The 14,125-nt window shown below is 40.7% G+C and overlaps 1 protein-coding gene across 2 annotated transcripts in view; it reads left to right on the forward strand.

Moving 5' to 3' along the window:
- Positions 1-14,125, forward strand: part of CACUL1 (CDK2 associated cullin domain 1) — a 55,436-nt gene that overhangs the window by 13,773 nt on the left and 27,538 nt on the right. For both annotated transcript variants that reach the window (XM_084754411.1, XM_084754410.1), the window contains exons 2-3: positions 3,068-3,194; positions 4,022-4,124. In XM_084754411.1, the coding sequence (XP_084610537.1) occupies positions 3,068-3,194; positions 4,022-4,124 (230 nt within the window). The remainder of the gene's footprint in view (positions 1-3,067; positions 3,195-4,021; positions 4,125-14,125) is intronic.

Genomic DNA, 14,125 nt, shown 5'->3' on the forward strand with positions numbered 1-14,125 from the left:
TAGAAAGCATCCATTTCTCCCTGGTCCATCCCTTCTGATACCTAGTCATTAGTTACAGTTAATTTAAAAAGCTGTATTTCAGATGCAATTTAGCTTGTTTTATTTTAAAATCACTAAGTTGAAAGTCAGTACTAGTTAAGGTGACTTTCCTGGTGGAGAATAGGCTACCAAATGGAACTTAGGTGAGTTTGCATGAAAGCACTTCCTGGCTGCTCTTTTAATATTGTCTTTGGTATACTTATTTATACATTTAATTGACCACAGTGCAAGATGACAACAGACCATTTACTAGCAATCCAGAGAAGAAAATAGATGTGATCTTCCCTGGCTAGAGTGAGTTGTGTTTGATACAGGGCAGTGGTTCTCAGACTTGAGCAGTTCAGAGTTGTGGCTCTAGCTTTTAATTTCTTCCCTATGGTGCTTGTTTCAAAACCCCCGTACCTCCCCCAGGGAGGGTTACTCTGTAGACCAGGCTGGCCTGGAACTTAGATCCACCTACCTCTGCCTCCCAAGAGTGCTGTGATTAAAAGGCATCAGCCACCATGCCTGCCCAGCCTATGTTATTTTAATGAGTTATTTGGTTAGTGAAAGTGCCTGCCTTGAGTGGCACATCTCTAATTAGTTTCCTAGTTTTTTTTGTAGCTGTATAGTATCTTCCAAGTCCTAGGTTCCATCAATTTGTGTTTTAGATTTAGTTTCATTTTGTTGCAGCAGTGGTCAATTTAATTACCTTTGCAGTAGGATTCAGGTTGTGTTTTGCTATCTTTCCCATATGTATTTTGAAGTGTCAGCTTTGTGGCAGTTGTTTTGAGATTCACATAAGTTTTATTTTGAACTGGAATGTCTCTTTGTGAACTCACATGTTCTAGTTCATTGCCTTTTCCTTCCCTCCCTCCCATCTCTTTTCTCTCTTTTTCTCTCTCTCTTTTTTTTTTTTTTTTTTTGAGACAGGATTTTTCTTCATGCATTCCAGGTTGGCCTTGCACTTACTGTGTAATTCAGCCATCCTTCTTTCTCACCTTCTTCAGTGTTTCAAGTGCTAGTATTACAAGTGTGCAACCATGTTAGGCTATAAAAGACACTTAAAAAAAAAGTAATAGGGATTGCACTTGGGGTTTCACACATGCTAGGTGAACTCTCAGCCACTGGGCTTACATTTCCTAAATAGAGATTTAGAATGTTAAGTCTGTAGGAGAGTTGCCTTTCCCCCTCCGTTCGGTGTTAGGGAGAGTCAAACCCATGATCTCCTCCATGCCAGGCAAATGCTGTATAATTGAGCTATATAGATCCCCTTCAGCCCCCTTTTAGTTTTGTGTTGTCAGAACTCTTCCTGCCCATTCTCTCTCAGTGTTGGCTCTGTGATTCATTTGTCAGATGTGTCACATTTCCATTTCATCTTTGCCTCTCTATTCTACAGCTTTGATGATTTATTGTATGGCCTTACAGTTTTGTTGGTTCTGACACTAATAGCGTGGTATATTATTTCAGCTTCATATAAGGCTTCTCATTGCTCTGAAGATCTCCTGTTAGCCTTTTATAGATAAGCCTTTTCTTTATTGACTCCTTGGCAATCGCCCATATGTTTTTATCCTTAAGGTTTTGCCAATGTTTATTATATACATGGAACTCTTACAAGTATGGAGACCTTTGGATCTGATTTCTTTCATTTAGTACCCCTCTCCCACCACAGTGTTGCTGACAGGACCAGAGCTTCTCATATTCTAGGCAGTCTTCCACTGAGCTACATCCCCAGCCCTTGCAAAATGTACTTAAGATTATGCTATAGTGAAGCTCAAGATGTTGGCACACAGCTGTAGCCTCAGCCTTTGGGAGTTAGAGGCAGGAAGATCAGGAGTTGATGGTCATCCTTGGCTACATAAAGAGTTTGAGGGCTACATGAGACCCTGTCTCACTGGGGGAAAAAATCTACTGACTCATGTTGTTTCATGAGTCAATAAATCATTCTTCAAATGTTCTTTAGCATGCATTTTATAGCACTGAAAGTAAATTGATTTAGAGAAAATTGATGATATCAGTGGATAAAAAAAAAATTCTTGACCCTTAATGGCTAAAGGTTAGATGTTAGGAATGTAATAGTAAGGCTTTTCCTGACCTGACCTCTCTGTTCACGTATTCTGGAGGAAGCCCCTTACTTAACCTCCCTGCTTCCCGGTTTTTGGTACCATTATACCGAAGATGCCTGGTCTGAAAGTTGTTAGCCTTTTATCTACCTAGGTATATAGGGATCCCTTTAACATGAGCATCTTGCTCTAAAGCACTTGACACCCCTGGACTTAGGAACAGCTTACTAAGGCTTTGGAAGGACCTGTCCAGTGGAATGAGATGAGCTTTCAGTGCAAGGTTTCTAGGTCATGTCTTTTTACTTGGGCCTGTCATATCCTAGGTCTTGGAGTACAATTTAGTGTGCCTGAGTGGGACTGGTGACACCATAAATCTCAGCATATTTTGTGGAAGCTTCTTTTGGGACTACAGCATTATTTAAATCCAGTCATTAGGTAGATTTCTCCCAGGGATATCTATAAAGATTAACTATGGAAGGCCACAGTTCCTGGAATCTTCTTGTGGTTCAATAATGGCTCATTATGACACATAATAGCGATACTATGTATTTGAAAGTCAGAGTATGTTTGAGAGTGCTTTACTGATGATCGAAATGTACAGCAAACTGGGAAGCAACCAATGGCTACTTAACATTCCTGCCCAGATTCTTTGTGCATTATGCTCTTACTCTTCTGCTCATTCTATCTGTACATTCTCCCTCTCCCTCCCCCTCTCTTTCTCTCCCTCCCTCTCTCTTGCTCCCTCCCCCCTCTCCTCCTTTTCTTTTTTGACACAGTGTCATGAGTTGTCTCAGAGCTCACTATGTACATCAGACTGTCCTAGAACTCAGAAAGACCTGCCTGCCTCTGTCTTTTAAATTTCTCTTTTTAAAAATTGAAATGGGATGGGTAAGTAATGGAACAAGGATTTTGAATGATTATATACTTGCTGTAAATTTGTATTTCCATGTGGAACATAGTAATGTTTATTTTACTTTTCCTTATAGTAATGAATGTTATAACAATTGAAGATTATAAGAGCACATACTGGCCAAAATTAGATGGTGCCATAGATCAACTTTTAACCCAGAGTCCTGGTGACTATATACCTATATCCTATGAACAGATTTACAGGTAAGTTACTGTTTACTTTTCCTGAGATTGAATGGGATTTGATTACTGACGATACAAATGTGATGTATGAAGTATGTAAGATGAAGTTGGATCTGTCTAGTCTCCATACTGCTGTATTGGAGGTTTGTTTCAGAAGTGGTTATCAAATTAAGACACTCTGCTAACTTCTGCCTCTGTCATATACAATGAAAAACCTCAAAACACACACACACACACACACACACACACACACACACACACACACACACAGGAAAGAAAGAAAAGGAAAGAAAGAAAAAAAGAAAAAACTCTGAGGTCAATGAGAAAAACTAGAAGAGTTTCTGCTGTAAAAAAACACATGGTTTTTAGGGAGATCTTCGTTAGCTCTGTGGCTACTTACTGACATGCAGTTGTAATTCTCTTTGATGTTTTGTTACTTGGTTCTGGTAAATGGAAGCAGCTAATTAGGGACTGATCAGTGCTGAACAGTGACGGAGGGAGAGACAGCTCTGTTTTTCCCCATAACTAGTGTACAGGAGTATGTATTGCAAACATCTTCCTCACTGTTGGTTATGACTTTTATTTTGACATGTGTTTTTTAAAAAATGAGAGAGGAGCTGGTTTATAAGGAGTTACCATGTTCAGACGGTAGGTCCTCACTCAGTTATGCCTATTTAATGTGCACCACTCAGGTCATTTGACATGACTGTGAGGGTATATTGTTCTTAGTTTCTCTTTATCTCCTGTTTGAGGCTGGCGATTTGTATTTTGAATTCATGCTTTAACATGGGGTTGTGCGGAATGCTTCTTCATTGACTTGGTTTCTGCGCCCTTGTTCCCTCTTGCAGTTGTGTGTACAAGTGTGTGTGCCAGCAGCACTCAGAACAGATGTACAGTGACCTGATTAAAAAGATAACCAGCCACTTAGAGCGAGTCTCCAAGGAGCTGCAGGTAAGGGGCTGAGTGTCAGGGTTGGCTGGCTCGAGTGTTTCTGATAGGGTGGAGCTAAGCTGTCATGAACAGTCGGCATCTTGTCAATTTGATTTAACACACAAGTTTATACTTTGAAGTTGGATACTGACTGAGTGATTTAATCTTTAAAGTAGATTGAAAATTTGACATAAATTATGGACCTTTTTACTTGGAATAGATTTTTGTTCCTAGCTGATCCCACTTATCACCATGTCAGCAGTTCTTTTACTTAAAACCCTGTTTTTCTCTGTTAACTTTACCATTTGGTGAAATTTTTAAAGAAAAGTTTCAATATATCTTCTCTTTTGAATTTGTATTATCTTTCAAGAGTGAGTGTTTTGCCTCCTAGTTTCTAAAACTTGCAGTATGAACAACTGAAGCCAGCTATTGGCAAACCCTTGTAGATGATTTTAATATCTGGGCAATAGCAGAAAACCCCCAGTGGGCTGCCTGGCCTCCTGGTCTTCCCCTCAGACACTAGCTTTGTGCCAGAGCAGATCCCACTTGGATTCTGGTGTAGAAGTAACAGGATCTAGAAAATTCACAGTAGATGACCAGGGTTCACTCCAAGGTGAGGGATGGTCCCACAGTAGGATTTGTGTTTGATGTGTTTGTTTTTGTTTTCATTTTATCTTGTGTGTCTGAGGAGGTGGTGTACATATGTGCCACCTGCCCTTCTTGCTGCAGTTGGTTTTCTCCTTCCACTGCGTGGGCCCTAGGGCAAACTCAGGTCCTTAGGCTTCGTATCAGCTATCCCATGTTTACATGCTGGATCCCATGTTTTACATGCTGGGCCACTTCAATGGCCCAAAGGTTTTGTTTTTTGTTTTTCTTTTTTTTCCCTCAATTATAGCCAGAGCTACATTTTCTTTCCTTTTTCTTTTTTCTTTTTTTCTTTTCATTTTATATGTGTTGGTATGTAGGTGTCAGATCCCTCAGAACTGGAGTTATAGATAGTTGTGAGCTGCCATGTGGATGCTGGGGATTGAACCCAGGTCCTTTGGAAGAGCAAACAGTGCTCTTAACCACTGAGATATCTCTGCAGCTCCCACATTTTCTAAAATATACAACTCCACCTATTAAATTGTTTTCGTCATTTTTTTTGTAACTGAATACAGCATATTCATTAACACACGTATTTATATGATTTATATATATGTATTGTGTATAAGTTGTAGATGAAACCCAAAAGCTATTTATTATGCTTTAAATAGTTTGCTTTTTGATTCTTGACTCCTTTCTCCCTGAGTTCTCACCTACTGGCAGCTCTGTCTGTCTTGTGTACTTGTCAGTCCTTTGGTCTCTGTCACTGTCCTTTTACAAGTGCTTTGCTGATTGTTCTCCCTACTTCAGGACCTAAGTTTATTTAGCCAGATTTTGGTTGATTGGTCTTTAGTTAGAAAGCTTTTAAAATAATAACATTTTGATGAACAGTCAATTGGGTAAGTAATGTTGTCTGGCTGTTCAAAGAGGTACCAGGTTAGACTCACAAGTTTTAGTAATATCTGTGTCAGTCTGTGTTTCCTCAGCTAATACAGCATTTTATAAAACTAAGTTTTAACTTCCTATTAGAATGGGCTTATTAAAGATTAAAATAAGTTAACTCCCATCTCTTTTAAATGTCATAAGGAAATTCAAGTTGTTTTGCTTTGCTTTGTTTTTTTTTTTTTTGTTTTTGTTTTTCCTGTATCTCCAGAGCATTTGAATTCTTAGATTTTGATTCACAAATGCATGGAGATAGTTACATACAGAACTTGTTGTACCAATTTAGCAAGTTATTTGATAGTTTTTATTTTTGTTTTTTGTTTCTGAGATAGGATTTTAGTATGTAGCCCTGGCTGATCCAGCTGCTTAGTTTTCCAAAGTTCTATTTAAATTTGTCGAAATCGCCATACTTGGGCTGAGGGCTTGGACTAGGACTTGCAACATGCCTGCTGAGTTTGAATTTCTTCTGATGGGTAGGTCACATGCACAGCCAGGTTGGACTGCCTCAGGCTGGATATCCCACGTTCATGTTGGCTCCTCTCTCCTCTCTTTCCTTTTGCTTCCAAGAGATGGTCAGTTAGTAGACTCTCATACCAGCTGTTGCTAACCCTCTGCTCTAACCCTGCTTGACATGTGCTCCAATGCAGGATTTTCTTGTTTGCCTCTACATACTTCCTTCAGTGGCCATGCTATGCATGTGTGCCTGTGTGAGGGGGTGGGTGGGTGACAGGACCTCACCATGTAATTTTAGCTGGTCTCAAACTTACAGAAATTTACGTCTTTGGTTCCAGAATTCTGGATCAAAGCTATGTGCTGTCATGCCTAGCTTGTCATATATTCTTGTTCAGAAACTTAAAAGATACTACCACCGGTTCAGAAGCTTAAAAGATACCACCACCTGCTTCAATTGATCATAGTTGAATTCTTTGTCATTATTTTAAAAAGGACAAAATACAACAACAGGAAAAACAAAAAACCTCTAAAATGAAACAACTGAGTTGTTGGGCACGGTGGCTCACCTTTAATTCTAGCACTCTGGGAGGCAGAGCTGGGCAGATCTCTTAAGTTCGAGCCAGCCTGGTCTATAGGACAGGACAGCTAGAGCTACACAGAAACCCTGCCTTGAAAAAACAAACAAGCAAACAAACAAACAAACAAAAACCCAAACAACAACAAAAACAGCTAAGTTGGTTTATTTGTTGCAAGTGTTTCTGGTGATAACTTTGATGTAGCTAGCACTTTTCTGTCCAAGTATGCAGGCATTCTGTTAGTGCTGTGGTGTGCCCTTGTGCAAGGCATTCTGTTAGTGCTGTGGTGTGCCCTTGATAAGAGGTGATTTGGTTCACTCCTGCTGAGAACATGTTTGGTTTTTTTGTTTTTGTTTTTTAAAAACCTGCGTTTTAAAACCTGTTTTTAAAAACAAAAACAAAAAAAAACAAGGCCAGAATGCAACAGAGAAGTAAGGAAAACTTCAGATTGAGTGGAGCTTGACATTTGAACCACCAGCCTGCTAGGGCCACCTACTTCTTCTGGAAGGGGAGGAGGCCACTATACCCTGGAACGTGCATGTGCTCTCCTGTTGAGCTGCTTCCCCAGCTCCGGACCATGCAATCTACCACAGCACTGATAGACTTGAGTGACAGAAATAAAATTGATCATTGCCTCATCAAACTGAAGGGATAGATTCCAGCAACAGTAAGAAGGACAAACTATGGACTGACCTTCCTTACAGAAACTCCTATCATCTGATAGATTATAACGGTCTTGGCTGGCTGGCACTGTTAGCCATGAGAAACAAAAGTAGATTCTCTATGGAGAAGATACTTTTCTAGGCATGAATTGTGAATTTTTCACAATCATGGTCTGGCATTCTATCAGAAATAACCAGAGTTTGAGATTTAGATGATTGTAAAGTCTTGAGAAATATCAGACAAGAACTGAGAATTCATCACCAGCTGTCTCTTAAAGAAATAATATAAAATCTTCTTCTGATAGAAAGATGTCTCAATATGATGGATTTTGATTTATCTTTATTTTCTATCATGTTTGGTTATTATGTCTTAGAAGCATCTTTAATAATGAGAAAAAGAAAGGGACTAGATCCAGAGGGGAGGGAAGGGGAAAGGAACTGAGGGAGTAGAGGATGGGGAAATGTAATCAGGATATATTTTATGAAAAAACAATTTTTTTTTCTTTTATTTGTTTGCTTGGTTTTTTTGGTTCTTTTTTTGTTTGTTTGTTTGTTTTTCTAGACAGCGTTTCTCTGGGTAGCCTCGGCTGTCCTGGACTCACTTTGTAGACCAAGTTGGCCTCGAACTCAAGCAATCCACCTGCCTCTGCCTCTCAAATGCTGGGATTAAAGGTGTGCGCCACCACGCCCAGCTATATTTTCAATAAAAGGAAAAAAAGTATTCTTTTAATTGAAAGTTGTTTATAGGTGAAAACTTGGTGATTCAGGTTAGAGTTGAAGGAGAGTAACAAAAAGATAAAACAGATAGTTTATATAAATTGTAATAATCTCATTTTAAAATCTATTTATTTGTGTATGTGTTTCTGACATAAAAGCACCTGGGTAGGGGGCAGGAGGCGAGGAGACTCTCACATACCACAGTGCACACGTGGAAGTTAGAGGACAGTTTGTAGGAGATGATCATCTTCACCATGTCAGTCGTAGGGTTTAAACTTAAGGTGCCTTACCCACCCAGCCATCACTAACCCAAAAGATGATAATTATTTCTTAGAGGGTATAAAAGATACATGTAACTGTTGGCTCTGTTTATTAACAATTAAACTTTATTATACAACCCAACTAGCATATATAAGAAGGAAAAAAAGGTTAAAGGGACAGAAGATTAAAACCTCTTGGAATCCGTTCGGCAGGACAGGTCCTTAGGTGTCTCAGTCCCACGAGCTGGTCCGGTCCCTTCCTCTCTCTCCGCGCCTTTTCCTTCCTCCTCTCTACCTCTTGTTTTTTCTCCTCACCACCTTCCCAGTCACATGCAAAGGGCGGTCTCCTCCTCCCTTCGAGGGTCAATTAGGAAAACAATAGCCACGGTGGGGTTCCCAGGTAGGCTTCCTGAATTCCAAGCCCAGGAAGGCTCCAAACAGTCTCTCACAAGGTATTCATGGTGTGCCCCAAGGGTAAAGCCCGCCAAGACTGCTTCCACCTGTGACAAAGCTTAATCTTTCCCACATGTAACCAGAGCTCATGGCAGTAGTGTATCAGGGTTTGGGAGCAAACTGATTTAAGATCTTTTAAGGACCTTGTATTATTCAAAAAGTAGTAAAGTACTAGTTTAGACTAAGGCAGAGTTACTGTTGGGATTTGCGATGGTTCCACAAAGTCACTCCAGGCAGTAGTTTCAGGTCCCACGTGGGAGATTTTATTAGGGAGAGGTTACAAAGACTGTTTCTGGGTGAGGTGGAGAGGAGAGAGGGTCGGGGAAGGGGATGAATCCTCTTACAACGTGACATGCACAGACATGCGCAGGGAGAGCACATGTGGCTTACGTGGTGGGGACGGGGGACGATGGACTGGGACGGTCGGAAACGTGTCACATCTTGCTGGCTAGTGATGACCTGTCCTGCTGTCGCTGAGTTTCTGGGGCTGGCTGTGGAAATACCTGCTGTCCTGCTGTTGTCAGATCCCCTGGGGCTGCCCATAGACATGACCGATTATTAATAGTACAGTCTGTAATCTTGAGCTAACCTCTAAAGGCATGGTAAAAGTAAATGTAACATGATAACGGGAAGAAAATGTAGTGAGTCAAAAACAATCAAGCCAAGAAAGGGAGGAAAAGGGCACAAGAACTGATGAGGCACAGAATAGAAGTAACTTAAACTTTGGCCTCTTTATTGTTCGTGAAATGCTAAAAGCTGAGTGCTGCATTAAGAAGAAGCAGTAGTCAGGCATCATGGACTCCTGCAGCTCAGTCAACCTCAGCCTAGTTCAGGTAGTGAAGAAGATGGCAGCACCAACAAAGGTTTGTCATGGAGAAGGGACATGGAGAGGACTTTATGGGCAGAGCTTTCTCTGTGGAGATGTGTGGGCTTACCTAGGTCTTAAGTAGTAGTCATGTGAAGAAGACTGAGAAGGATGTTCCAGTGTGGTTGGGAGGGAAGGAAGCCGAAAAAGGCTGATCAGATTGACATGGTAGAAGCCATTGGATGACAGGGATTGCATCTTAGAGCATCAGTGTCACAAGCATCTGTGATCCATTGGAGTAGGAAGGAATGTGTGGAAGTGCTGACTGTGGTGGGCTAACAGGCCATCTGCAGTCCCAGGATCTAATGAAAAACTCTGGCAGGTAGGAGAGCTGGCTCAGTGGTTAAGAGCACTTGTTGCTCCTGCAGAGGACCTAGGTTCTATTCTCAGCACCCACATGGTGGCTTCCATCATCTGTAAGTCCCAGGGATCAGAGGCTTTCTGATTGCTCTGAGCATCAGGCTTGCATGTGATGCACACATACATGCAGGCAAAACACTTATACATATAAAAACAAAACAACCCAAACCTCTGTGAATGATTCACTGGAACAATTTTAGACTTTCCCCCAGAAACAACGTTGTATGGGCTCAGTCCCCACTGAGGTTCGAGGTGTCCTGGTGAAAAAGACTGGCCATATTGGCACATGCCTTTAATCCAGCACCCAGGGAGCAGAGGCAGGTAGATTTCTGTGACTTGAAGGTTGGCCTGGTCTCATAGTGAGTTCTAGGCTATCCAGGGCTGTAACAGTGAGATAACTTTGGCGCTTAGAAATGGCATAGCTGCAGAACCCAGACAGATCATTTCTGTTTAAAGAAAATGTTAGGTGCTCAAGACAGTGTTTAGACTACTTGATTTGACAAATACTTAGTGTCTGTGTGCCAGGCTTTGCTATGCAGTGCTTAGTGCTAGGGTTACAGGAAAATTACAGTATGGCTTTATTCTTTAGCACTTTTTATGGAAAGGTATAATGATCATTTTAATATTCTGAAACGTGAAGTGACAGGGCTAGTTTTCTCTACTGTGAACCTTCTCAAATATATCTCTACCACTTTCTATCCCCTTAATTTAAGCCCTCTTGGATGCTAGACTAGACAATAAGAAACGATGTCTTGTATCTTGGCTTCATGCTTTCCCTGGTCCATTTTGATTCGCAGACTTTTCATGCCACCTCTTCTTAGTCCTGCTAACTCCATCCCCTCAAGAGCCAGGCCCTTGATGAGGGATCAGGGCTCCTCATGCACATGCGACTTTCACAGCAGGGTTTTTTCTTGTGAGTTTGGGCGGATCGCACCTTTACCTAGTCAGAGCTTTGCACCTTTACCCAGTCAGATCTTTTTCCATCTGGTTTCTTTGCCAGTAGCTCCTTCCTCCTGCCAAGGAAGCATTCTTTTGGCCTGCTGGGGTTGGCTCCACTTTGAATCCACTCTTGTTGGCAGACTATAATGTGCTTCTTTAACCTGTGTGGTGGTTTATGTTGCCACTGCCATGTGTACTATTGTGCAGGTGGGTTTGTTTAACTCCCCATCAGGATGCCATATTTGAAACAATGTGTACTTTTGAGAGCAACCATGCTAAATTACTTATGCTGGTGTTTGCCAGCCTACATGGTCTTGAATTAGGACTCAGGAGGTGAATGCCCCAGTTGTAGTGCTGCTGACCTTGCTCACAGTCACCCCCCCCCCTTTTTTTTTTCTGGAGATATAGTAGAGTTGTATTCATTTACTGCCTTGAAATTAGGCCCCAAGTGACTTCCTTTGGCACATGAGTTGTGACTGAAAGTAGTGTGTATGTGAGCACAGGGTACACTGAGGGTTGGCTCTGCAGTTCCCTGTGTTGCTGCTTCCTGCTCCTTTTAACCCTGGTCCTCATGTAAAGATAATGTGGACCAGACTCTCAGCACAGGTATATAGCATGAGTGAGCAAGAAAGCTGCATTTAATTTTACTGTCTCTTTCTCCCCCCTGCACCCCCTCCCCTCTGTGTGTGTGTGTGCGCGTGCGCGCACGCGTGCCAGACTTTACTTGCTTGGTTATTGAGTGTTTTTGTTTGTTTCGTTTTGGTCTGTTGTTGTTGTTGTTGAGACTGGGTGGGCTTCATTGTGTAGCAGTGTAGACCAGCCAGACTTCACAGAAATTCACCTGTCTCTGCATTCCAAGTGCTAGGATTAAAGATATGCACCACCATGCCTGGCCCATGTTTTGCTTTTTACTTGGATGTGAAGATCACCCAGTTCTTCATGCTTGTGCAGTAAGTACTTACTGAGCTGTCTTCCCAGACCTTACAACGCATTTTTTATTAAGACAAATGTCATAAACTCTAAAATCTACTTGCTAGCACATACAGTTCAGTGGGGCTTTTGTATAGTCAGAGTTGTCCAGCCATTACCACTAATTTCATACATGTTGTCCCCACTGAAAGGTATCGATTACCTTTTAGTGGTCACTCCTCTCTCTTCCGCCCTTGGTAGGCACTGAACTTGTCCTATAGATTTGCCTGTTCTGGGCACTTTAAGCAAATAGATGGCCCACTATGTGGCCTTCTTGTTTTCAAGGGTTAGTGATATATGATTAGTACCCGTTCCTTTTTATGGTCAAGTGATTCTCCATTGTACACAGAACACAATTTGTTTAAGCGTTATTGTAAGTGACTAGGATTTTGGTTTTGTTTTAACCCTTGCTTTGAATGATAGACAACATTTAAGATGAGTTGTACAATTTGGCTAAGTAATTGAATTTAATGAGTATAACATTCTTTATTCCTAGAACTATCTTAAATGATGCTTACACGTTGGACGTGTGTGTGTGTGTGTGTGTGTGTGTGTGTGTGTGTGTGTGTGTATGTGTGCGCACGCGCGCTCACGCGGGTGCTTGCACACAGAGTCCACAGGAAGAGTTGTGAAGTACTTTTCTCCAAGCACTAAAGCTTAGGGTACTTATTGAATTGCAGTGCATCTTCACTTTAACCTCCTGAGCATAGTGGCTTTTGATGTAGATCATATTCACTCACCATTAACAGTTGGCCATTGTCAGTAGTTTGGAGCTTATACTGTGTAATGTCCATTGAGGTTTTTAAAGCAGAGACTGGAAAGACAATAAAATGGGGGACTAGCATGGTATTTATTTTTATTTTATATGCATTGGTGTTTTGCCTGCAAGTATGTCTGTGTGAGGGTTACAGACAGTTATGGGGTACCATGTGGGCGATGGGAATTGGAACTCGGGGTCCTCTGGAAGAGCTGTTAGTGCTCTTAACTGCCAAGCCATCTTCACTGCCCCTACTAGCTGTTTTAACTAAAAGGAAGTTGACCAGGCACACTTTAAATACCTTAATAAAATTAGTCATTTTGGTATCTTTTAAAATTAAAAAAATTTTTTATATATACATTTATATTATTACACATATATAAAATAAACCACATACAGCAAGAAGAACCACGAAACAATCAGGAATTAAATTAATGCTACATTCATAGTGTTTTGGCTATTTGTATTTGGCAGCCTTGAAGAAGACATCTTTCCTATCTTGGGGCATCTAAAATTTTGAATGTAAATCAATATTTATTATATCTCATCTCTACCAACTTAGAACATCTATCTAGACCTAAAGACATCTTAAACATTAAACAACTAAGTTTAATTGTAGAACTAAACCATCTGGTCTTCAACTATTAGAGACTTGAGAAGGAATAAAAATTAATTACCTCAGTAAACAGGAAGTGCAGGCTTGCAGCTTCCAAAGTGAAAAAAATGACAGAGGCAGTTTGCTGCCTGAACATTCACCTAAAACTATAATGTTGAAGCATCATCTTCAGCCTTCTGGCCCAGTATATCTGACAGACATATTTGTGAGGCCGCAACTATTGAGGACTTGCTTACCCTGTCTTGACAGAGTTTGGCCATCCACCCTGCCTTCATCCAAGCTTGCCCATTTTTAGGCAGAATTCTCTCAGTGGCCAAAACGACATTTTGCCCAGGGGCTGGTCTGCCACATTTGAAGCCATCGCTATGAGGAGGTCCCTGATGCTCATCATCCTCTCTGTGGTAGGCTGGGTGTTGCCAGGAGTTAACCTGTCTTATTGTCAATGAATCTTTAAAATACATCTAAATCTTAAAAAAAAAAATCTTTAAATGCCATATTTCATAGGTCTCTGAGGATTTTGAAGACTATTTTACTGTATCCCTCTATAGAATCATACCTAACTGTTAAGCCTAGCATGTATATTCTTATAAATAGATTAGTAATTGACATGACCATTATTTGATCAACTAACAATTAACTTGTATAACTTACTTATCTTAAACAGCCTTCAATAGCACTTTCAGAGTATTGGAGGTAAACCTTGTATTCTACATGAGTTGTATGGGCACAGTACCTCATATTAGAGTAGAAATATATATAATGTGTGAAGAATAATCTTAAATTTGAATTCTATATCAACATATCAAAATTAAAGCTTATTTTGCATCAACATACAAAATTCTATACCAACAAATTAAAAGGCAATTAAG

Source organism: Acomys minous, assembly GCF_964271855.1.
Source record: "Acomys minous genome assembly, chromosome: 2".
NCBI classification, from domain to species: Eukaryota; Metazoa; Chordata; class Mammalia; order Rodentia; family Muridae; genus Acomys; species Acomys minous.